The sequence below is a fragment of the Amblyraja radiata genome, chromosome 1 (assembly GCF_010909765.2).
Source record: "Amblyraja radiata isolate CabotCenter1 chromosome 1, sAmbRad1.1.pri, whole genome shotgun sequence".
Classification (NCBI taxonomy): domain Eukaryota; kingdom Metazoa; phylum Chordata; class Chondrichthyes; order Rajiformes; family Rajidae; genus Amblyraja; species Amblyraja radiata.
The window spans coordinates 69,751,574-69,777,111 of record NC_045956.1 but is presented as its reverse complement, the minus strand read 5'-3'; the positions used below and the strand labels follow the sequence as shown (position 1 = coordinate 69,777,111).

Here is a 25,538-nt window from a genome sequence, read left to right as displayed (position 1 = left end):
ACATGAAACAGGCGGATTGAACCCGAACATCAATCTGGAAAGTCTCATCGGTGACTACGTATCACCATTTACGCATGTATGTCACTAAAGTGTGATACTATGACACGCCACTCACCTTCTTACAGAACAAGGGCTGGCATTCTGCAGTGTAGCATTGTGCCTCTCCATTACTGCAGACACACTTTGAACAAGCGGTTGGTTTCCAGTCTTCACCATCCCTGTACGTTCTTCCCTCGAACTGACATGATACTGTTCAAAATGGCAAATGATACAAATAAACGAGTGATGAAAAATGACATGTATAGTTTTACTCCTATCACCTTAACTCGACGTCAGCATACAGCAAGCGGGTCCCAAGCACAACTTTATATGAATGATCAGGATGGTCGAGTGTTCTGGTAAAACATTTGGATTCAGGGTGACTCAAGCTGTGAGGCCAGGTTCAGTATATTGTCCAGGTCATGATGATTTGCTTTGTATTACCACATATGTTCATTGCTCTTGATCAATGGTAACAGAACAATTTTTTTCCCAGCTTATTTTCAAATGCCTCTGGTATGGGCATGAAAAATATTATATGGACTCAGGCTTACCTTGGGTAATTAGCTGTAATCAGATTGGAGATCATTTCAGCTTTTTCTTTTATCCATAAACAGACCAAAATAGTACATTTCCATATGCAAAGCACAAAAACTGGCATTAAAAAAGCTCTATTTACAGGTTATGAAATGGTTCTCTTTTCACAGTTGCCAATGTCGATTTTATCCATTAGGCAGAAATTACACAAAATCAATTTATCAGATAATCATAAATCTGCAATATTGCAATGAACGGTATCCAAAGCACAAAAGTTTGATAAGAAATAACTATTATCAATGTGGAATGAGAATGGGAACTAGCTCTGCCATTTGTAGGAACAAGCCTTTGCAGGTATATCAGGCTTTGAAGCTAATAATATGATGGGAGCTCGTTGATATGTATGGGTGTCCATAAATTGGGCATTCATGAACCTAGGGAGAGCCTGAAAACTGCAAATCACGTTTTCAACACACCTCTTAGGTATTACACAATTTATCAGCCATAATTGTAACTGTGTGACATTTACGGAAGCTGATTTGCACAAGGCAACGTCCATGATCAAAAATGAGCAGCACAAACATTGGACAACACAGTAGCGCAGCGGTAGAGCTGCTGCCTCGTAGCGGCAGAGACCTGGGTTCGATCCTGACCTCGGGATTTGGCTGTGTGGAGTTTGCATGATCTCCCTATGACCGCGTGGGTTTCCTCCAAGTGCTCCGGTTTCCTCCCACATCTCAAAGACATGCATACCTGTAAGTTAATTGGCTTCTTTAAATTGCCAGTGTGTAGGATGCAAAAGTGGGATAACATGGAACTAGTGTGTGCGTGATCAATGATCAGTGTGGACTCGGTGGGCTGATGTGCCTATTTCAATGCTCTATATCTAAACAAAACAAATGACCAGTGAATCATTTGAGTCATGTAGTTGGCTGAGAAATGTTGGGTGGCCATGGGACACTCGTTGTGCCCTGTGGATCATGTTCAAATGCATTTTATGTCCATTTGAACGAGTCTTTGGGACTTCACTTTGATGTATCAATCAATAGCGAAACCTTCAATAGTGCAGCATTCCCTCTCCACAGCACTGATGTGCCAATCTACATGTGATTGGCATTTCAGTGGCAAGACTGCCATCAAATGTGCTAATCTGTCTCAAAGGACTGCAATAAAAGAGTATCAAAAAATGTAGGAAGAAACTGCAGATGCTGATTTAAACCGAAAATATTAACCCATCAGAACAGAAAGGCATAGCAAGCGCAGAAGTATTTTGTGTGTTACCTCCAGTCTTGACAGACTGAAGAAGGGTCTTGACCCGAAACTTCACCTATTCCTTTTCTCCAGAGATGCTCTCTGCCCCACTAAGTTACTCCTGCTTTTTGTGTCTATCAGCTTGTGTCCAACAACTTTTTATGTTTATTTTCTTGACAACTTTTCATGCATTGATTATTGTCTTTTGAATCTTTTTGTTTAACTGATGAATCATGAACAGTTAATAAATTAACAAAGTAAATCAAAACATCAGGACAATTAACCCATAGCAAGCAGAAGTATGTCATGTGTTACCTCCAGTTTTGACACAAATTGGGCAGCAGTCTCCAAGAGGGGTGTACATAGTTTCTCCTCTCCCACAAGAAATGGAGGGACAATATTTTGGGCCACATGTAACTTGCTTGCTGGTACAGGAACAAACAGTACAATCTGTGCTTGACCATTCAGTGCCATCCTGTAAACAAGAGCATTGTCACCCCTCACATAACATGGAATATCCACTACTTGTTTAAAATAACAGTCGTTGACATTGGTGCATTTAATTCTGAGTTCCTGTTAAATACCTGAGCTGCTGCACAAAGCCTATTATTTATCAACTAACCAATGATTAGGAGCTGATAAGCACAATATCTTTGATTCCAAGCAAATCTCTGAATTGCCCAATGGAATTCTCCATTGCAAATTCCATCTTAACTTCAGAGGTTAAAGGGATGATTCCATGTGGAAACCATTTTGGTCACAAGCACGATAGTAACAGCTCTCTGGTGTACTTCCCTCCTTCATCACTTCCACCAGCTGCAAAGGATCCCACACCCAGTCACACTCTCCCATCCCCATCACTTTCAACTTACTGCAAAGACAATTCTCTCCCTGGTTTGCCCTCTTCAACTCAACCTATTCAATACTCTGCTACCCCTATCTTGCCATGAAACAAAATTGATCGAACCTGCCCGCAATGACATATCTTACTTCCATAAACCTTAAATTTAAAATTCTCTTACCAAAACATGCAGTTATTGTTAAAGTTGTTACCATTACAAATGGGACAGTTTTATGATAGAGGTCTGAAACATCTGGAAATATTTACATAAGACTTAAAGTTAAAGCATTATAGTAAAATGAATATCAGAGACATGAAGGTTATGATCAAGTGATGCTTGTGTACAAAAGCATTATGATTGCATGTAAACAAAATAGTGTTAAATGTAATGCATATTCTTGTTGTAGAATCTGATGTTTCACTCCCCGTGAAATGACTGCAAATCTCTGGCAACTCACCCCATGAATCTGCCCTTCATATCCACAGAAGTTTTCTGTTCTCAAGGCACACTCAGGACAGCAAGTATTTGGATTGATTATGAAAACTTCTCCCTTATAATGAAAAGTGAAAAACACAAGTTGCCACAAGGATTTTTGAAATGTAAAATTAAAATGTTGCCACAAGGATTTTTTAAAAAAACATCTAAGCTAAAAAGTTGTTTAACATTATTTATATCTGCAATAAAAAGATTTTAATAACCTTGCTTTCATTACATATTCTTGATAATATCTGTTATTCTTATTGGACAATGGTTGATTATGTAAAATAAGAAGGAAACAAGGCAATACAAAGGTGCCAATGAAAAGTGCATGACGATCAATAGCTACAATTACTAATTCCAATAATAAATGCTATGGAAAGAGCCTTTTGGTCCACTTACTCGAATAAACTTTTCTTTAAAATCTCACAGTTTTCTGGAAATGCTCCTTGTACGACCAGTTGAACCAATAAATTAAGGCACCCGTACTCACTCAATTTTAAAGGAAATTAGCTTTACTGTTTTTGGCAATAATCAGTCGGCCAGTCAGATTGAGCTGCCTTGTCAGAAGACCAAGGCATTGGTCTGTAAAAGGTGGCAGATCATGTGCTTATGATCATCCCATTTTATAAGAAATCAAGCACAGCCAACTTCCACTCTTTAATAAGAAAAGGAGTTGCTCATGGGCAAACACACCGCCAACTAAGTTGAATATTGCTCCACCATCAAAACCTGGAAATTCAGAAACTCTGACAGAGCAGTACTACCCTCAGTGAGACACAAGGGGAAGGAGATAGTTGATTCAAAAAACAAGGCAAGTGCACCTTCTTCTGGAAGGGTAAACTACAGTAATAATGCCATCTTTGAGGGATGCTTTTGCTGTGAAAATAGAACTGAAGAGCCAAACTAATAACAATAACAAGAACATTACATGAAGAAATATTTGTGCAATTCCTTAAACATCACAATATGCAGCATAGCATATTCAAAGAAACACAGTCGCAGAGATGGGCAAAAGCTTGATCGAGGTGATGAACCCTCTGGTTTGGCTTAAAAGAGGAAAGGGGCAAGAGGATGGTTCAGCTACCAATGGAGAAATGGATCAAGGGGTCTTCAAATGCAGCACAGATGTTTTGGAAGGTTTGCACAACTTGCAGTATCATTGATACGGTAATATTAATGCATTGGTTAACTGGTAACAAATCTAGAGACCAGGTTGAAGAGGACTCGGGCAGCAAACTATTGAAGAACCTCAAATTTACAAAAGAATAAATCAGGGGACACCAGTCGGGAATACATTGAAACTGCCCAAAGGCATGGCTGATGATTTCAGGGAGGTAAATTGGGGCAGGAGCATTAACAGGCTAGGTTAGGGAGATGAATAGGTAGTATGCAAAACAAAGCTTTTCACTGTGCCTCAGTACATGTAACAATAATAAACCATAACCAAACATTATTAATTGAAACTCTTTCTATCTAGTCCAATATTCCAATATGCGTAAAGCGAGCAGAATTTCAGTAACTTTACAACCCATTAGGGAGATGATAAGATATTAAAGGAACAACGTACTCCAATCCTGTTGCAAACTCACAAGAGTTGTGTCTTTGGGAGTTCTGTCATTTTGATGACATCAACAGTATCCACAACTCCAAAGGAACCCACCAACATGGACTTATTTACTATGATTTTTATGATTGGACAGATGCACCACAGAAAGCATATTGTTGGTTGCATCACAGCTTGGTTTGGGAACAAGTCCGCCCAAGACTGCAAGAAAATGCTGAGTTGCAGATGTAGCCCAGTCCATCACACTGATCAGACCCCACCATTGACTCCATCTATACTTCGTGCTGCCACAGAAAAGGAGGCAACATAATCAAAGACTTGTCCCACCCTGGTCATTCCTCCTTGTCCCTGCTCCCAGCTGGCAGAAGGTACAGAAGGAAGAAATTGTACACTAGCAGACTCAGGAACAGCTTCTGTTATCAGGCTTATGAACGGTCCTTCCATTAGCTAGGATACTGTATGGTTCACCTATATCCCATTGTGGACATTGGACTTGGTCTATGGAAGTGATGTGCTACAATGCTGAATTATATTCTGCATTCTGTATCTTCTCATTGCTCTATCCATTGCACTTAAGTCTGGCGTGCATGGTGCGTCTGAACTGTTTGTGTCGTATACAAAACAAACTACATTATGCCTCAGTAATTGTGACAATAATATAACTAAACCAAAAAATAATAATTGAAGCTCTATCTGGCCCAATATTCCAAACATTGGTGTGTAAAGTGAGCAGAATTTCAGTAACATTACACCCCATTTTCAACCACTTGGAAAACATCCTTAAATACATGCATAAATAAAAAACATAATAGGCAAGCTTTTATCAGGAGCAGCATTTTAAGATAAACAATAAGCTCGGAGACTTAGATTCAGTAAGTAAATTTTATGACTGGTATCCGAGTATCATCTTCTTGCAAAAACTAAACAAAATGGAGACATAAATCTTTGATCATTTAAAAAAAATACAAACATATGCGAGGATGGTCTTCAAAGAATCGTTTTAAATGGACTATCCAGTGAAGATCTGTTGATATAGAAAGTGTGCAGAAATCCCCTTTTCATGTATGCATTTACAACAATAACAAAATATAAGCCTGCCAACCAGGCTTTGTTCTCAATACCACACATGAAGCTTGCTTCTACTTTTTCATGTCTGTCAGCATGGGGGGTGACACCTTTTATCTTGTTTCGCCTCAAGGCACTGTTTCAGTTCACTCGCTTGGCAGCTTTGCTCTTGTTGAATAAATATTACTCTCTCATCAGGAAAGACTTTCACCTCAAGTGGAAGGAACTCCATAGAGGTGACTACATGGTGCAACATAAATACAATACAATACAATAATACAATATTAGCCAAGTATGTTTTGCAACATATACGAGGAACTTCATTTGCCAAGTCAGTCATACAAATAAAAAGCAACAGAACACACAAAATACATTTTAACATAAACATCCACCACAGAGACTCCTCCACATTCCTCACTGTGATGGAAGGCGAAAAAAAGTTCAATCTCTTCCCTTCTTTGTCGGAGGCCTCGAACCTTTCGTTGACGGGACGATCTTGATTCCCGTAGCCTGCAGTCGGGCCCTCCACGTCAGAGCGATAAGCTCCTGCATCGGGGGAAATGTCAGCTCCCCCGCGCCAAGCGATCGGACCACGGGTCGGGGCGTCGAATCTCTGCATCGTTGGAGCTCCAGACTCGGCCTCTCCCGAGACTGCGAGCTCTCAATGTAAAGTCCACAGGCCGCAGTTGGAACGATCCCAGGCAAGGGATCAGCTCCGGTGTTAAGTCCAGCTCCACATTATTAGGCCGCAGAGCGACCAGAGATGTGATCCGGAAAACAATCGCATCTCCGGCAGAGTAAGAGACTGAAAAAAAAAGTTTCTCCCGACCTCCTACCCCTCCCCCCACATAAAACAAACCGGAGAACATTTACACAAACAATACAGCATTCACATAAAGTAAGGAACCAAAATCAGCATTAAAAAAAAATTGTGACTACATATATTAAAATTAATAGATTGTGTAATTATCTTATTATTATGGCAAGATTATTCTCTGTCCTGTAGGTCGAAGTTGGCAAGACTTTTAATTCTCTATTGTCTAAATTGAGGTGAAAATGCAAAATTTTCTCTCAGAAACATGGTTACTGAGGGCTTAGCCAGATACATTTCTACTCTGTTTCAAACATGGTGCCTCACAAAGCAAGTATTAGAAAATAAATGAGGGCTAGGATAAATTTCCTTCATTCCCACCTGTCTATTACCAAAGGATCCAGGCATATTCATAGAGCTACAGTATGCAGCTCAGAAACAAGCCATTTGGCAAAACCTATCCATGCCGACCAAATTGCCTAACTGATCTAGTCCCATTTGCCTGCACCTGCCCCCTACCCCTTCAAACCTTTCCTTTCCATGTAACTGCCTAAGTGTCTTGCAAATGTCATAATTCTCCAGCATCTCGTTCTATACACCCACCACCCTTTGTGTGAAAAAGTTGCCCCTCGGTTCCTTTTTAAATTTTTCCCCTCTCACCATAAGCTTATGCCCCCAAGTTTTAGACTCTCGCACCCTGTGGAAAAGACTGTGACCATAGAACTTAGCTACAACTCTCATTACTTTATAAACGTCTATGTCACTCCTCAACCTCTTTTGCTCCATGGGGGAAAAAAACACCCTTTTGAATTTAATTACATCTTTTCTATAGCAGGTTGACCAGAACTGTACACAGTACTCCAAATGTGGTTGTACCAACAACTTGTACCACTGTGGCATGACGTCAAACACATGTACTCTACAACCTGACTACCAAAGGCAAGCTTGCCAAACGCGCTCATCACCACCCTATCTATCTGAGTCACCATCTTCGATCTACCTGCACCCCTTGGTCTTGCTCTATTCTACAACACTCCCCAGGGCTCCACCATTTGTTGTACAAGTCTTGCCCTGGTTTGACGTAGCAGAATGCCACACCTCACATTTATCTGTATTGAACACCGTGTGCCATTCCTTGGCCCATTGTTCCAATTGATGAAGATCCCATTGTAATCTGAGATAACCTGGAAGAGCTGCCTTTGAACATTGGTCTTGAAGTGAAGGTGTGCCAACCGTATAATCTGGAGGCAAACCCGGTTCCTTGCCTGGACACTTCTGAAAATGCTGGCAGACCTCAAATGGCCACAAAGTAGGAAATCTTCCGTAGCGGGATCCCTAACAGAACTCCAAACAGTTCATTTGTGCCCTATTTTTCCTTGCCGTCCTTCAACAGGATGCGCAAATATTGCGAATGCCATCTGATACGGTTTGACTCTGAAGTGAAACTGTTCTAAGCCTGGATTCTGTAGTTTAATTCGGAGTGTTGATCAGCACATTTCACAAACTATCAAAAAAACTCAACAAACTGTCAATTAAATGCAATTATTAATGTATCGAATATATTTGTAATAAAAGAATTATTGCTATAAACCTGTGAAATAAAAACCTTTAATAAGTTTCTATTACAGTTTCCATTAGGAATGTACTCATCGCTGATGTCGAGAGATATTAAAGAATATCTGCAGAATTACCTTATTGAAATCGCACTGTGGGTTCTGACACTGGGTGGCTGTGCATAAGACAATATCACTGTGGCAGCTGCAATCTTGGCAAGAATCCGGTTTCCAAACTGTGTTATTCTGCAGAATAAAGGAGCAAAGGGGTCAACTCAAAGAAAATATTTCCAGATTCACTTTTACAGCTTTATTGGTTTAGACTTCGCCCACTGCTGTATATTCAGGATTCAGCAATTTGCATACTAACCTGCACGTCATCAGATAAAAATCATGTTTAATTGATCTCATCTCCCATCAATGTCATTTCTGCTCTCACGCTATTGTCTTTGTAGTAAGTTCAGCCACTGCATATCTTGGTAAATATCAGAGGAAGAGAATTCTCACCTAGGTTTGCAGTGGGCATCATCACTTCAACAGCTCAGAGAAACCGTCAGGCACTGAGCAAAATGGGAACGAGAAAGGGCAAGAGGAAAATGGGAATTGGGAATGGGACCAGCTGGGGAAGGGCGGCACGGTGATGTAGCAGTAGAGTTACTGCCTCACAGCACCAGGGACCCGACTACAGGTGCTTGTCTATACAGAGTCTGTATGTTCTCCCTGTGACCTGCATGGGTTTTCTCCAGGATTTTCAGTTTCCTCCCACACTCCAAAGACGTACAGGTTTGTAGGTTAATTGGCTTGGTTATAAATGTAAAACATTGTCCATAGTGTGCATAGGGTGGCGTCAATGTGTGGGAATCGCTGATCGGTGCGGACTCGGCGGGCCGAAGGGCCTTTTTCCGCGCTGTATCTCTAAACTAAACTAGTCATAAGAGAAAATGGCAGGAATAGCTGGGGGAATCAATCACAGAGAGTCTGTGATGCCAACAAGTCATGCCAACAGAGAGATGGCTTCTCCCTGAATTTATATGTTTAGTCACTCCCCTTCTGGTTGCCCTGTCAAATCTACTGTGTGAAAATCAATGTCTGCATGATGAAGGAGCTAGTTATTGACTTCAGGAACCATTGTTGTGTACATGCTTCAGTGAGCATCTATAGTGCTGAAGGGGTAATGGTCGAGTGCTTCAAGTTCCGAGCTGTAAATATCATCCACTATTTCTCCTGAACCAACCATACTGAAGCTCCAACCACAAAAGCAAACCAATGCCTATACTTCCACAGAAAACAAAGCAAGTTTGATATGTCTCACACGACTTCTACAGATAGATGCACTGTAGAAAACATCTTATTGGGATACATCACAACTTGTTTTGGCAACACCTCTGCCCAATAAATTACTGAATTGTCCATGTAGCCCAGTCCAACGCACAAACCAGCTTCTCCCCCATTGGCTCCATCTACACTTCATGCTGCCTCGGGAAAGCAGCCAACATCATCAAGGACCGTTTACACCCCGGTCATTCCCTCTTTTCCCCTCCCTCATCTGGCAGACAATACAAAAGCTAGGAAGCACGATCAGATTCAGGAATAGCTTCTTCCACAACTGTTATCGGACTGTCACACTCAAATGCCGTAACACCATATCCTGCACTCTATTCGTTTTCTGTTCATTCTACTTGAACTTGTGTATGGCTTGTTTGGATTCCCACACTCCTGTTTGGGAGGGTTTAAACTAGATTGGCAGGGGGGTGGGATCTTGTGCAGGACAGAGGCACGTGAGAGGCGATAAGTTGGTATGGAGGGTGGTGTGGGAAAGGTTAGTGGACAGAATAGGCAGGTGAAAGGCAGAGAGCGAGGAAGGAGGGCTGGTTTAAACTGCACGTATTTTAATGGAAGGGGCCTGACGGGTAAGGCAGATGAGCTTAGGGCATTGATAGGTTCTTTGACTGGAATGTTGTAGTCATGACTGAAACCTGGTTAAGGGAGGGCCAGGACTGGCAGCTCAATGTCCCGGGTACATGAGCTTCAGGAGAGACAGGGGTGAGGGAAAAATAGCAGGGTAGGAGGGGGTTGCATTGTTGGTTAAGGAGGATGTTACGACAGTGTTCAGAGGAGACATTACGGCCGGTTCATCTAGTGAGGCTATATGGGTGGAGCTGAGGAACAAGAAATGGATGATCATTTTGTTGGGGGTGTACTACAGACCTGCGAATAGTCAACGGGAATTCGATGAACAAATGTGCCGGGAGATTGCAGACAGCTGCAGGGCAAATAGGTTGTTGTTGTTGTAGGGGATTTTAACTCTCCCAATATAGACTGGGAAAATAATAGCGTGAAGGGTTCAGATGGGGTGCAATTCCTCAAAAGTGTTCAGGAGAGTTTTCTCAATCAGTATGTGGAGGCCCCCCACATGCGAGTGGGCAACGCTGGATCTAGTATTGGGAAATTGGGAAGAACAAGTTAATGTAGTGTGTGCGGAGGAGCCTTTTGGGACCAGTGACCACAGTTCGATTAGGTTTAAGATAGTTATGGATGGGGACGGAGAGGGTCCTTGTGTTAAAATGCTCAACTGGGGTAAGGCCATCTTTGAGGGTATGAGAGAAGATCTCGCTCAAGTTGACTGAAGTAGACTATTTGAGGGGAAAGAAACATCAGCCAAGTGGGATGGTTTTAAAAGTCTACTGAAGGAAGCTCAAGATTTGTACATCCCCGTTAGAGTGAAGGGCAAAGCAGGCAAACGTAAGGAAGCTTGGCTGACGAGGGAAATTGAGACATTTGTCACAAACAAGAAGGATGTATGGGACAGGTACAGGCAGCTGTGATCAAGTGCATCCCTGGAGGAGTTTCGGGAACTAAGGAATAACTAAAAAAGGAAATCAGAAGGGCAAAAAGTGGCTAGGAGATAGCTCTGGCAGGTAGCATTAAGGACAATCCCAAAAGATGTTATAAATACATAAGGGAGAAAAGGGTAACTACAGAGAGAGTGGGACCTCTCAGGAATCAGTTACCTCTGTGTGGATTCACAGGAGATGGGCAAGGTACAAAATGTGTATTTCCCCTCTGTATTTACCGAGGAGAAAGGCAGAAGGACGGAGGAAATTGGAGCAGTCACTACTAGTGTCATGAGATCAGTCAAGGTGACCGTCGATGAAGTACTGAAGGTACTGTCCTGTTTAAAGGTAGACAAAACTCCAGGGCCTGATCAGATATATCCAAGGACATTGCAGGAAACTAGAGTGGAAATTACGGGAGCCCTGGTTGAAATTTACGAGTCTTCCTTAAATACAAGAGAGGTGCTGGAAGACTGGAGGGTGGCAAATGTTGTGCCTCTTTTCAAGAAGGCGTGCAGGAAAAATGCTGGGAACTATAGGCATCTTGACATCTGTAGTTGGTAAGTTACTGGAGAGTCTTCTGAGAGATAGGTTATACAGGCATTTGGATGGGCAAGGGCCGATTAAGGATAGTCAGCATGGTTTTGTACGTGAAAGGTCGTGTCTCACAAATCTGATTGACCTTTTTGAAGTGGGTTGATGAGGGTGGAGCTGTAGATGTTGTGTACATGGACTTTAGTAAGGCGTTCTACAAGGCTCCGCATGGTAGGCTGCTCAGGAAGGTTAGATCGCATGTGATCCAAGGAGAAATAGCTGAATGGAAAGCAAATTGGCTGCATGGAATGAAGCCAGAGGGTGATGGTGGAAGGATGCTTCTCGAATTGGAGGCCTGTGACTAGTGGCGTGCCTCAGGGTTTGGTGTTCGGCCCGTTACTGTTGGTCATCTACATCAATAATTTGGATGAGAACATGCAGGGCAAGATTAGCAAGTTTGCTGATGATACAAAAGTTAGTGGTTTTGCAGATAGTGAAGATGGTTGTGAACGATTGCAGCAGGATCTGGATCGATTGGCCAGTCGGGCGGAGGAATGGTTGATGGAATTTAGTACATAAAAATGTGAGGTGTTGTATTTTTGGGACGTCGAACAAGGGCAGGACCTACACAGTAAATGGTAGGCCTCTGGGTAGTGTTGTAGAGTAGAGAGATCTAGGAGTACAGGTGCATGGTTCCTTGAAGATCGAGTCGCAGGAAGATAAAGTGGTCAAAAAGGCTTTTGGCACTTTGGCCTTCATCAGTCAGTATAGAAGTTCATCATTGCGTATAGAAGTTGGGAGGTCATTGCAGTTGTATAAGACATTGGTGAGACTGCATTTAGAATTTAATGTTCAGTTCTGTGCACCATGTTCTAGGAAAGATATTGTCAAGCTTGAAAGGGTTCAGAAAATATTTACGTTGCCAGGACTGGAGGGTATGAGATATATAGAGAGGTTGAGTAGGCTGGGTTTCTATTCTATGTAGTGCAGGACGATGAGGGGAGCTCTTATAGAGGTATACAAAATCATGAGAGGAATAGATTGGGTAGATGTACAGAGTCTCTTGCCCAGAGTAGGAGAATCGAGGACTAGAGGACATAGGTTCAAGGTGAAGGGGAAAAGATTTAATCGGAATCCAAGGGGTAACTTTTTCACACATAGGGTAGTGGATGTATGGAACAAGCTGCTAGAGGAGGTAGTTGAGGCTGGGATTATCCCATCTTTTAAGAAACAGTTAGACAGGTACATGGATTGACAGGTTCGGAGGATATGGACCATGCGCAGGCAAGTAGGACTCGTGTAGCTGAGACAATGTTGGCGGTGTGGGCAAATTGGGCCGAAGGGCCTGTTTCCACACTGTATCTCTCTATGACCCTATAATATGATTTGACTGGATACCAGACAAAAAAGTTTATCACTGCATCTCGGTTCAAATGACAATAATAAACCAATACCAAGACTAAATTTTTTATAACAATGGGCAACTCTAAAGCAAAACTTATAGTCTTGTTGGCATAAGAAACCAACTACTGCATGACCACCTGAAGTAAAGAGGTGATAAGTAGAACAAGAATAACAAGATGAGAGGGGAAAGATTTGAAAGAGATCTGAGGAGCAATTTCTTTACACCGAGGGTGGTTGATAGTACGGAGAGAGCTGCCAGAGGAAGTGGGTGAGGCAGGTACAATAACAACTCTTATAGTCATTTGGACAAGTTCATGAATAGGAAGGGTTTACTGGGACATGGCTAAGTGTAGGCCAATGCAACTAGCGTAGAGGGACATCTTGATCGGTATGGACAAGTTGGGCCAAAGGGCCTGTTTTCATGTTGTGCGGCCATGTGACTTGCAAGAAAATATGGAAAGCTAGAGAACTCAAAATAATCAGGCCCAAATGTTGATCTGGTACAACGGGATTTCAGAGCAAGTGGTGTTGCTGAATACAAATTTATGAAAATATAGGAAGAAAATGTAAATATAAAACTAATAACCTAATGGTGTCAATCTCCAGAGTAATGCACAGTAAAAGCCTTGAGGTCTTTGATGGATATCATTGAAATGAACTGCAGAGCAAATCATAATTATCATAAACGCAACTCATTTTAAGTTTCCATGGAAAACAAAAGGCGTGACATTGAACATATGCAGGAAGCCGTTTTCCCCTTATGAAGAACTGTACACAATTCTGGCTATTACATATTCCAAAGGATATTATTACTTTGATATTGGTTTCATGCTTTTTAGGGCCCTCAGGCATTGCTTTGCCCCATGTCAATGCTTAATCGAGTCTGTTACAAAAAAAGCATACAATTTGCCAAATAGATATTTGAAATAGTGTTCAGGTCACCTATGAATATGCACTAAAATGGGATCTGCCCAATTCACATCGTGATCAAACTCAATTCAATGTTGCTTCCCATAATTAGTCACACAAACTTTGGGCAGAACCTTCACAGTGAATTTTCGACTCCTGGGGAGTGTTGTCAAGTAGAGGGACCAGGGAGAATAGGTACAGCTGCTCCTCGACCTACGATGGGGTTACGTTCTGATAAACCCATCGTAAATCGAAAATATCGCAAGTCGAAAACGCATTTAATACAATGCGATCACATGACCGGAAATGACATGCGGCTCAATGCAGCTGCTGAGCGTTTGCCGATCGTAAAGTCAAAATATCGCAAGTCGAAGCATCGTAAATCGAGGAAGCATCTGTACATAGTTACCTGAAGGTTGCTTCACAGGTAGATAGGCTTGCAAAGAAGCTTTTGACATAGTGGTCTTCATCAGCCAAGGCACTGTATACAGAAGCTGGGACATGTGACAGTTGTACGTGACATTGGCGAGGCTACAATGGGAACATTGTATCCAGTTTTGGTTACTCTGCCGTAGAAGAGATGCCATTTAGCTGGAAAGGGTGTAGAGCCGATTAACGAGGATGTTGTCAGGACTCAAGAGCCTGACCTATATGGAGAAGTTGGGCAGGCTAAGACTTTATTCCTTAGAGCATGAGAGGCCGAGGGGTGATTTTATAGAGGTGTACAAAAAATCATGAGGGACTGGGTAATGCACAGTGTTTTATCGAAACTAAGGGAATCAACAACCAATATAGGTGGGGGCAACTTTTTATCTCAGAGGGTTGTGGACCAAGCTGCTAGAGGAGGTAGATACAAAATGGTGGAGTAACTCAGCGGGACAGGCCGCATCTCTGGTGACGTTTTGGGTCGAGACCCTTCTTCGGACAGAGTCAGGAGAGAGGGAAATGAGAAATATGGAAGGAAGGCAGTTGAGGCAGGTACTGTAATAGCATTTAAAAGACACTTGGCCCGCTGCATGGATAGGACAGTTTAGAGGGATATTGTCCAAAAACAAGGGCAAATGGGACTAGTTTAGATGGAGCATTTTGGTTGGCACGACAAGTTGGACTAATAGGCCTTAATGTATGCCTCCGTAACACCCAATTCCAGAAGGGTTCAACCCTTAGATTACACACTCACCTGTTTATCCAAATACAAGCAAAGTATACTATAGCTACCATGGAGGGATTATACCCAAGAGAGAAAGCTCACAGATTCACTCATAAAAACATGGAGGTCCTGGTCTTAAGGTAATGCTACGATTGTTATGGGAGATTTCAACCATCAGGCTATTAAACCTGGCTCGGACAAAACTCTGACTATTACCAACCACTTTCTGTTATTTGCACTATCAGTTTATTTATTCATGTGTGTATATATTTATATCATGGTATATGGACACATTTATCTGTTTTGTAGTAAATGCCTACTATTTTCTGTGTGCTTAAGCAAAGCAAGAATTTCATTGTCTTATGCAGGGACACATGACAATAAACTCACTTGAACTTGAACATGCAGGTAGACTATGAAAAATCTGGTTGGTACTGGGCCCCAAGAAAGGGAGTTTGTGGAGTGCCTCCGTGATGGATTCTTAGAGCAGCTTATACTGGAGCCTACCAGGAAGAAGGCAATTCTGGATTTAGTGTTGTGTAATGAACCGGATTTGATAAGGGAATTTGAGATTAAGGAGCCATTAGGAGGTAGTGACCATAATATGGTAAATTTTAATCTACAATTTGAGAGGGAGATGGGTAAATCGGAGATGTCAGTGTTACAGTAGAACAAAGGGGACTATGGAGCCATGAGGGAGGAGCTGGCCAAAGTTGACTGGAAAGATGATAGTGGAAAAACAACAGGGATGATAGTGGAACAACAATGGCAGGTATTTCTGGGAATAATACAGAAGGTGCAGGATCAGTTCATTCCAAAGAGGAATAAAGATTCCAAGGGGGAGTAAGGGGCGATCGTGGTTGACAAGGGACGTCAGGGAGAGCATAAAAATAAAAGAGAAGAAGTACAACATAGCAAAGATGAGTGGGAAGCAAGAGGATTGGGTAATGTTTAAAGAGCAACAGAAGATAACTAAAAGGCCAATACGGGGAGAAAAGATGTGGTACGAAGGTAAGCTAGCCGAGAATATGAAGCAGGATAGTAAAAGCTTTTTTAGGTATGTGAAGAGGAAAAAATTAGTTCGGACCAAATTTGAACCCTTGAAGACTGAAAAGGGTGAATTTATTATGGGGAACAAGGAAATGGCAAATTAGTTGAACAGGTACTTGGATCCGTCTTCACTAAGGAGGACACAAACAATCTTCCAGATGTACTAGTGGCCAGAGGATCTGGGATGACGGAGGAACTGAAGGAAATCCACATTAGGCAGGAAATGGTGTTGGGTAGACTGATGGGACTGAAGGCTGATTAAATCCCCAGGGCCTGATGGTCTGCAACCCAGGGTACTTAAGGAAGTGGCTCTAGAAATCGCGGACGCATTGGTGATCATTTTCCAATGTTCTATAGATTCAGGATCAGTTCCTGTGGATTGGAGGGTAGGTAATGTTATCCCACTTTTTAATAAAGGATGGAGATAGAAAACAGGGAATTATAGACCAGTTAGCCTGACATCTGTGGTGGGGAAGATGCTGGAGTCAATCATAAAAGATGAAATAGCAGCACATTTGGATAGCAGTAACAGGATCGGTCTGAGTCAGCATGGATTTACGAAGGGGAAATCATGCTTGACTAATCTTCTGGAATTTTTTGAGGATGTAACTAGCAAAAAGGACAAAGGAGAGTCAGTGGATGTAGTGTACCTGGACTTTCATAAAGCATTTGATAAGGTCCCACATATGAGATTAGTGGGTAAAATTAGAGCACATGGTATTGGGGGTAGAGTGCTGACATGGATAGAAAATTGGTTGGCAGACAGGAAACAAAGAGTAGGAATTAACAAGTCCCTTTCAGAATGGCAGGCAGTGACTAGTGGGGTACCGCAAGGCTAGGTGCTGGGACCTCAGCTATTTACAATATACATCAATGGCATGTTGGCCTTCATAACAAGAGGAGTTGAGTATAGGAGCAAAGAGGTCCTTCTGCAGTTGTACAGAGCCCCAGTGAAACCACACCTGGAGTATTGTGTGCAGTTTTGGTCCCCTAATTTGAGGAAGGACATTATTGCTATTGAGGGAGTGCAGCGTAGGTTTACAAGGTTAATTCCCGGGATGGCGGGATGGTCATATGCTGAAAGAATGGAGTGGTTGGGCTTGTATACTCTGGAATTTAGAAGGATGAGAGGGAATCTTATTGAAACATATAGGATTATGAAGGGTTTGGACACGCTAGAGGCAAAAAACATGTTCCCGATGTTGGGGGAGTCCAGGACCGGGGGCCACAGTTTAAGAATAAGGGGTAAACCATTTAGAACGGAGATTTAGGAAACACGTTTTCATACTGAGTTGTGAGTCTGTGGAATTCTCTGCTTCATAAGGCGGTGGTGGCCGGTTCTCTGGATACTTTCAAGAGAGAGCTAGATAGGGCTCTTAAAGATAGCGGAGTCAGGGGATAATGGGAGAAGGCAGGAACGGGGTATTGATTGGGATTGATCAGCCATGATCACATTGAATGGTGGCGCTGGCTCGAAGGGCCGAATGGCCTACTACTGCACCTATTGTCTCTTGTCTATTGTCTATTTTTCTTCGGAACTGGATTGATGGAGATTTCCTTGAAGTAGATGAAGATAGTAGACTAAATGTGTAGGAAGGAACTGCAGATGCTGGTTTAAACTGAAGATAGATACAAAAAGCTGGAGTAACTCAGCGGGAATGGCAGCATCTCTGGAGAGAAGGAATGGGTGACGTTCCAGGGGGAACATGTGTGCGACAGATTAATTTCCCCGGAAGAAGCTAGTGCAAAATGACTCTACATTTTCAAACCCCCACTCATCTGAGCCTAGCAAAGAATACAATTTATTTCTGACAAGAGATATCACAGTGAGTTGCACATCACTGAAAACATTGCAGAGATCTTTTCAGTAAATGGATTAAGGACTCATTCACTGATGTATTTTGATCAAAGCAGGATGTCCTTCAAACCAGGATGTGTGGGATGATTATAGTTACTTGCGCCTTCATGGATGATTGCTGGTGAAGTATGAGTTTAATTTTTTTTAGTTTAGAGATAGAGCGCAAAACAAGCCCTTCGACACACCGAATCCGCACTGACCAGCGATCCCCGTACACTACACTATTGACCTACACTCCATGGACAATTTACACTTTTTACCAATGTCAATAAAACTACAAACCTGTAGTCTTTGGAGTGTGAAAAGAAACCAAGCACCCGAGGAAAACCCACACAGTCACCGGGAGAACGTACGATCTCTGTACAGACAGCACCCGTATTCAGAATCGAACCTGGGTCTCTGGCGCTGTATGGCAGCAACTCAACCGCTGCCCCACCGTTTCTCCCAATTGTTAATGCAATTCTCTGAGTCGGGTTCAATGGTGCTGCAGGTTCCTTGTATTGTGTGCAGTTCTAGTCACCTCATTTCGGAAAGGATGTGGAAGCTTTGACGAGAATACAGAAGAGGTTTATCAGAATGCTGCCTGGATTCGAGTGTATTGGCCATAAGGAAAGTTTGGACAAACTTGGATTATTTTCCCTGGAGCATCTGAGGCCGAGAGGAGACCTGATAAAAGTAATAAAATGATGAGATAGATAAGGTAGACAACAAGAACATTTTCACCAGGGTGGAAATGTCAAAGACTATTGTGCATAGCCTTAAGGTGAGATGGGCAAAGGTTAAATTACATGTGCAGGACAGGTTTTTTGACAGAGAGGGTGCTGGGTGCCTGGAACTGACTTCCAGGGGGTAGTGGTGGAAGCTGATGCAATAGTGGCATTTAAGAGGCATTTAGACAGGTACATGGATATGCAGGGAATAGAGGTGTATGATTGCATGTAAGCAAATAGATTATTTTAACCTGGCCTCATGTTCAGCACAGACAGTATATGGGCCAAAGGGCCTTTCCTGTGCTGTGCTGTTCCATCTTCTTTCTAATAAAATCACTGAATGAGGCAAGCCCTCATATCCCAGTGAAAGTTGTCTCCCTCCGCTCTGCTGGAAGAAGATGCTGTTCATGTTCTGCAGCTCTTCTCCAGAGCCTTCTCCAACTCCTGTTCCTGCTGCTCTTCCAGTTGTCCCCCAGACCCCAGGAACCGCTGCTGCTCACTGCTGGCACCAGCCGCTCCATGCACTTGTGCTGCGTGCAGTTGTGCAGCATGCACGTGCTGTGCAGTGGTGCTGCATGTACATGTGCTGCGTGCAATTGTGCAGCTCTGCTGCATGCACTTGTGCTGCGTGCAGATGTGTTGCATGCATTTGTGCTGCATGCATATGTGTTGCATGCAGTCGTGCTGCACACAAAGTCACCTTTGCTGCTGGCCATAATCGGCAAGGTGCCCGGGGACTCATGAGTGCTCCAGAGTCTCACCTTGAGAAGACCAACAGCACCTTGCTCTTCCCACTGATTGCTTGCATAGCTTTCATTGCAGCTGTACTTCACTGTTGCGGGTGCGAGCAGCCAAGGTAGAAGAGGGCAGGCCTTAACCCTTATGAACCATCCTTCCAGCTGATACTGGCCACAAAAGTTGTCCACCAGTTCACTCTCGCTGGCGACTATGGCCTTTTGCGCACTCCCTTGAAAATGGGCATTGGCCATCAACAAGCTCTTCTCGTGATGCACGGCCAGTGGAACATTGAAGGAATATAAAAACATCTTCCTGCAGAGGAAATTACCTGCGTAACTCAGGCGAGCTCCTGTGCACACACAAGTGCATTCAAAGGCTGCTCGTACTCTTGGGAAGCCAGCAGTCGGCTCAAACTCAGGTGTTCCATTGGCATGCGTTCCTCACCGAGAAAAAAGTAGCTGACATCACGAGTTCCCCCAACACTTTGTGTTTTGCTCAAGATTCAGCAGCTGCAGTCTCCTGTGTTTCCAGCCGGCATCATCAATCTTAATACAGAGGCAGGTGGCTTCTCTGATACAGAGGTTAGTAGCAAATTGGGGGACTTGGCAGGAATCCGATGCAGCCACTTGGAAATGTTCTGTGGTTAGAAGTGGACGGTCAACATAATGTGTCCCCGCGGAGAGAGGCGGTCCAGGTTTGAGAGTGTGGCCAATGGTCTCAATGATAAACATCCAAGGCTGCAAAAATACAGCTCATCAGAGAAATTCAGGCAGGATGGGATGTTTATGATCGTTACGAAGACTTCACTGATGGGACATGTCTTTGCTCCTCATCAACCCTGACCCACACCGTACAGTGCCACACACGAGCCTCCGATAATTGATCGCTGCCAAAAGTGTCACCATTGAGGCACCCATTGGGTGATTATCTCAAGAGTCCAATGCAAGAGACAGCATGACCTGTTAATTGTAGCAAACACTGTAGACCTGGTGATGTTTCAAGCACCTTACAGTAATTACTATAGTACCCAATGTCAACAGTGTATTCCTCTAAATAACAACATTGGCAATAAAGCGGGACCTTCTATTCCTGGTCGCAGTGTGAGCATTTTTCAAAGGTTGCAGTTGGACAAAATTTGGCCAAATGCGTGATTCTCACGCTCAATGCGTGAGAGTTGGCAGCCCTGCGGTTTCCTCCAATATCCCAAAGATGTGTGTGTCATTGAGTTAGTTACCAGATCACGGCACATTGCCCCTAGTGTGCAGGAGAGTAGCAGAAATCTAAGGGGTTTGATGGAAAATTAGGGATTTGGGTAACTGTGTTTCACAGTATCTTGGTGAGTGGAAGAGCCCACTTCCATAAAGAAGGCTTTCTAAATCTATGCAGACAAGGAATGTTTGGACAATCCAGCACAGTAACTGAGGCACAGAAGATTTGTCGTTCTATAATCAAGATAGACACACAATCAGTACTGAGGGACACCGGTAGCGTATCAAATATTACAGTTTTGCTCTGACACAACCCAAAGGGACTGAACTTGTCCATTTGACTGAAAATAGCTGTTTTTCATTTTATACTTTTTGCAACCTCAGTCATTTTTAGCTAATTCCCATTTCTCTTGCGTTTCTCCTCTGTGAGATTGTGAATGTTTCTGCAATATATCGACGTGCTCATTTACTGTCTCATTAAAAGTGCTCCTGTATCACCCAACTTGGCATAAAGCAGTAGAAACATGGCAGCATATTTCACGCACCTCATATTCCGCTTGGGGAGCCTGCATCCGGGGGGCATGAACATTGAATTCTCCCAATTTTGTTAGCCCTTGCTGTCTCCTCCCCTTCCTTAGCCCTCGGGCTCCTCCTCCTCCTTTTTCCTTCCTTCTCCCCGCCACCCCCTATCAGTCTGAAGACGGGTTTCGGCCCGAAACGTTACCTATTTCCTTCGCTCCATAGATGCTGCTGCACTCGTTGAGTTTCTCCAGCATTTTTGTGTACCAGCATATTTCAGATGTTGGTTTACACAAAAAAATACAAAATGCTAAGGTAACTCAGCGGGTCATGAAGCATCTCTGGAGAACATGGATCGGTGACGTTTCAGGTCGGGACCCTTCTTCAGGCATAGGGAAGAAGTCAAAGAAGAGTGATCAGAAATAGATACAATGCCCTGGTTCTGGCCAAATCAGTGCTTCAGAAAGATTCAACGTTACCTCTCTGTTTTTGTACTCTGTGCTTCTGCTCATGAATCCCAGATTCCCATATACTTTATAAAGTACTCTCTCGTGCATCCTGCCACCATTAAAAATAAATCATGCACAAATATCCACTGTTCTCTCTTTTCCGGCAATATAATATCTATAATATCTATAATATCTATAATACCTATAATATCCTACTTGTTTGATCTCCTGAAATGTGTCACCACATATCTTCACTGTATTAAATTGACTGCTAGATGTCCATCCAATCTGTCAGCCTTAGGTATAGAGCTGCACAGCATGGCTGCAGGCTCTTATCCCACCTTGTTGATGCCACCCATGATGGCATTCTGGTCTAATCCCATTTGTCCACATATGGCCCATAGCCTTCTAAACTCTTCCTGTCTATATATCTGTCCAAATGTCTTCTGAATGTCACAGTTATAACCGCATCCGGCATATACAGACTACCTTCTGAATAAAATTAATGCCCCTGAGGTCCCTCTTAAATCTCTCGCTCTCATTTTAAGCCTAGGCCCTTTAGTGTCAGAATCGTCCATTCTTGGAAAGGACTGTGATAGTTGACTTTATCCATGCCCCTTATGATGTTGTACACCTCAATAAGGTCACCATTCAGCCTCCTAAGCTCCAAAGAAAAGTCCCAGCCTATCCAACCTCTCCCTATAACACGTCCGCAAGCCCAAGCAATATCTAATACCAACAATGAAAACCATCCTATAATTGGACAACCAGAACTGCACACAGTTATTCCAAGTGTGTAAATCCGGCCCCAGTATATCCTCTTATGTTCTACTCTATCCTCACACTGATGCGTACATATCCAAGATTGATGTTTGTGACAAATCTAAAATTTTACCCACATTCAAGTGATTAATAAACACAAAAGGTACAGTGGTCCCACCACTAACCACTGGCGAACACTACCCTTGGCCATTCTTTCATCTGAAAATGACCATTTACGAATACCATTTGACTGCAGCAGGACATACTCTTTTGTGCTGAGTGATTGAACATATTCTCCCAGTAATAATGGTTATTCCAGGAGGAGTTACATAATGGTAAGTAATAAAAATGAATTCTACTTCCATACATCTCATGATGAGCAAATTTCTTGTAATGACTTTTATAGCACCTTGAACAGAGCTGTGCAGAATATGTACAGAAGGAATGGAATTGCAATACAACAATTGATGGATGTTAAATTAGAATGCTTACATCTTGAAGAATGAGCAGCCAGATCTGATTATAGAGCTTCAATCAGATGAGAATTATGGAGACATTATGGTGCCGTGATCCAATGAGCAGATTGAAAAGGGTAGCTGCATGATAAGAGACATTCAGACAAACTGAAATACTCCAAATCTTCACACAAATAAACAGATAGTATGGATTTGGGATAATGAATTTAATTCATTTTTATTTCAGCATTACACCATAAATCTACCCAGCTGCCAAATTTACTGACACTTTTAATAGGACACTGGAAGTTTGTGGAATTGGGATATTAAGTATTTCTGGATGACGAAGGGTCTCAACCCGCAATGTCACCCATTCTTTTTCTCCAGAGATTTCTGATCCGCTGAGTAACTCCATCTTTTTGTGTCTATTTACATATATAAAGCTTGATCTCAGAGATGCCCAAAACATGTTCAGGTTAGAACAGAATACTGCAGATAGAAATGGTTGGTGATGCTTGCACACACATGACATGCCAGAAGCTCTCTGCCAAATGCAGTAACATGAAGTGACATACAACTTTCATATCTCTTCACAAACAATCAATAGCACGGGTCTTAAGGATTGAGGATTGAGGCCTACGTCAGCCTGATGCTACTCGGCCCAGTTCTTGTGAGTCTGTGAAGTGTGAGAATTTGGTATCCCCCTTATTTTTTTCCCCAAGTATTACAATAATTGACACATCTCAATTCTCTCTCTTACCTTCCCACCCCACCCCTCCCATCCAGGTTGCAAACATCCTTCCAGCCCACAGCCAACTAAAAAACATCTCCATGTTTAAAATAGGAAGAAGGGTCCCGACCCAAAGCATTACCTATCCATGTTCTCCAGGTGTGCTGCATGGCCTGCTCTTGTTGCAGCACTTTGTGACCACTTTTTAAAGTCTGAATCCTCTTTCTGATCGGTCCTGCAGATCTTTGTCCTGTTTCCAATCTATGCTCTGCAAGGCCGCAATCTTTCTACAAGCCTCTCTCTGAAGTGCCTAAATCCTCTACCAGCAACCACTGTCTCTGATCCTCCACAATTTATTCCCCAACACTTACTGTGGAGTCAGTACTTTCCACCACCGATCATTCGAGTGATTTTGTGCAATGGAGCATTTACATCTGCTAGTTACTCAGGGGATCAGGAAGAGAAGCGTGGCAGAATTGTTCTGTATGCTATCTTAAACAGTGGCACAATTCTGCAAACCCACATTCCTAATGTTGTGCGTTCAATCACAAACATGCAAAACTGAACAACTACACCATAATATTTGAGTTTATTTATTCGAACATTAAATGCTTTGCAGAAATGTTGCAGTAATGTTTTATTTCATATTATTTTGCTTTTTAATATAAAATAATATTTGGAATGGCAATGTGTTATGGTGATGATAGTTTTCTTCTGTAACCTATACTGAATTTCAATTGCATTTTCTCAACATGCGGTATAGAGTTTGCATTCAGCAACAACTGAACATTGCTGCCTATTCCAAGCATTTAGTCACAGAGGAAAACAAAAAGTGCAGGTATAACTCAGCAGGACAGGCAGCATCCCTGAAGAACATGGATAGGTGACATTTTGGACCTCGGAACTTTTTCAGACTGTTCCCACTGTTCGACTGATTGCTGTGCGGAGAGGGAAAGAAAGCTGGGAGAGAGGGGGCAGGACAAAGCATTATCGGTAATAGGTGGATACAGGTGGGGGGGGGGGGGGGGTGATAGACTGATGGTTGGACAAAGCGAGAGATGAAATAATGTGCAGGACCAAAGGTTTGAAGAGATTGTCGCCAATTATGAAGCCAGAATGTTTTTCTTCCCTCCTCCTCCCCCAACATTCAGTCTGAAGAAAGGTCCAAAGACCCCTTCACTTTTTCCACATTTTGTTACGTTACAGCCTTATTCTACATTTCTAAACACCTGTTTTCGCTTTTTTATTATGGGGTATTGTGTGTAGATTGATGATAAAAAAAAAGAATTTAATCCATTTTAGAATAAGGCTGTAACGTAACAAAATGTGGAAAAAGTGAAGCGGTCTGAATACTTTCCGAATGCACTGTATCTACATTCTTCAGAGATACAGCCTGACCTGCTGCGTTACTCCACTGCACTTTGTGTCCTCTTTTGTAAAGCAGCACCTTAATTTCCTTGTTTCTACACTTAAGGGCCTGTCCCACTTGGCCGTCATTTGCACCTCATATGTAAAATAGGTCGATGTGTCGTGACGCGTGGGGTACGCATGGTGAGGCGTGGAATCGCATGTAGTGGCGCGCGGTATCGTAGAGTAACAAAATCCTCGCGCGCCACCTAAGTGATGTATTGTGTATGCACGCTGACGCATTGGCGTCGCACAGAGTCCCGACGTCTTACGTGTATCGCCTGGTGACGCATGGTTACGTCACTGTGCATAACCATGCGTCGCCACACGCCGCAGGGTATTCTAATGACGTTTCGTGCACCAGACGGTTGTGCTGACGCATGATGATTCGTGATTTGCGCGCGACACGTAATGACGCGTCGACCTATTTTACATATGACGCATAAATGAGGAGCAAATGACGGCCAAGTGGGACAGGCCCTTTAGTCACACAGTTTCGATGGGATTTTATACAGGAGCTTGTGGTGATTAGAACGCATTTGCACCATACCACCCTTTCCAGAGAATCTTGGACCATAGAAATAGGACAGGCAACTGCACATTTTGTGCAACAAAACAAATGGAATAATTGCTAACAAGACATGCAGAATTGAATGAAAGTATCTGGAATAATACTTTG

General features: G+C 42.8%; 1 protein-coding gene across 2 annotated transcripts in view; it reads right to left on the bottom strand.

Annotated features, from left to right (window-relative positions):
• fras1 (Fraser extracellular matrix complex subunit 1) overlaps positions 1 to 25,538 on the bottom strand; it is a 518,669-nt gene that overhangs the window by 288,432 nt on the left and 204,699 nt on the right. For both annotated transcript variants that reach the window (XM_033023871.1, XM_033023878.1), the window contains exons 3-6: positions 8,281 to 8,388; positions 3,127 to 3,219; positions 2,143 to 2,302; positions 116 to 249 (exon numbers count right to left, since the gene is read on the bottom strand). In XM_033023871.1, coding sequence (XP_032879762.1) covers positions 116 to 249; positions 2,143 to 2,302; positions 3,127 to 3,219; positions 8,281 to 8,388 — 495 coding nt within the window. The remainder of the gene's footprint in view (positions 1 to 115; positions 250 to 2,142; positions 2,303 to 3,126; positions 3,220 to 8,280; positions 8,389 to 25,538) is intronic.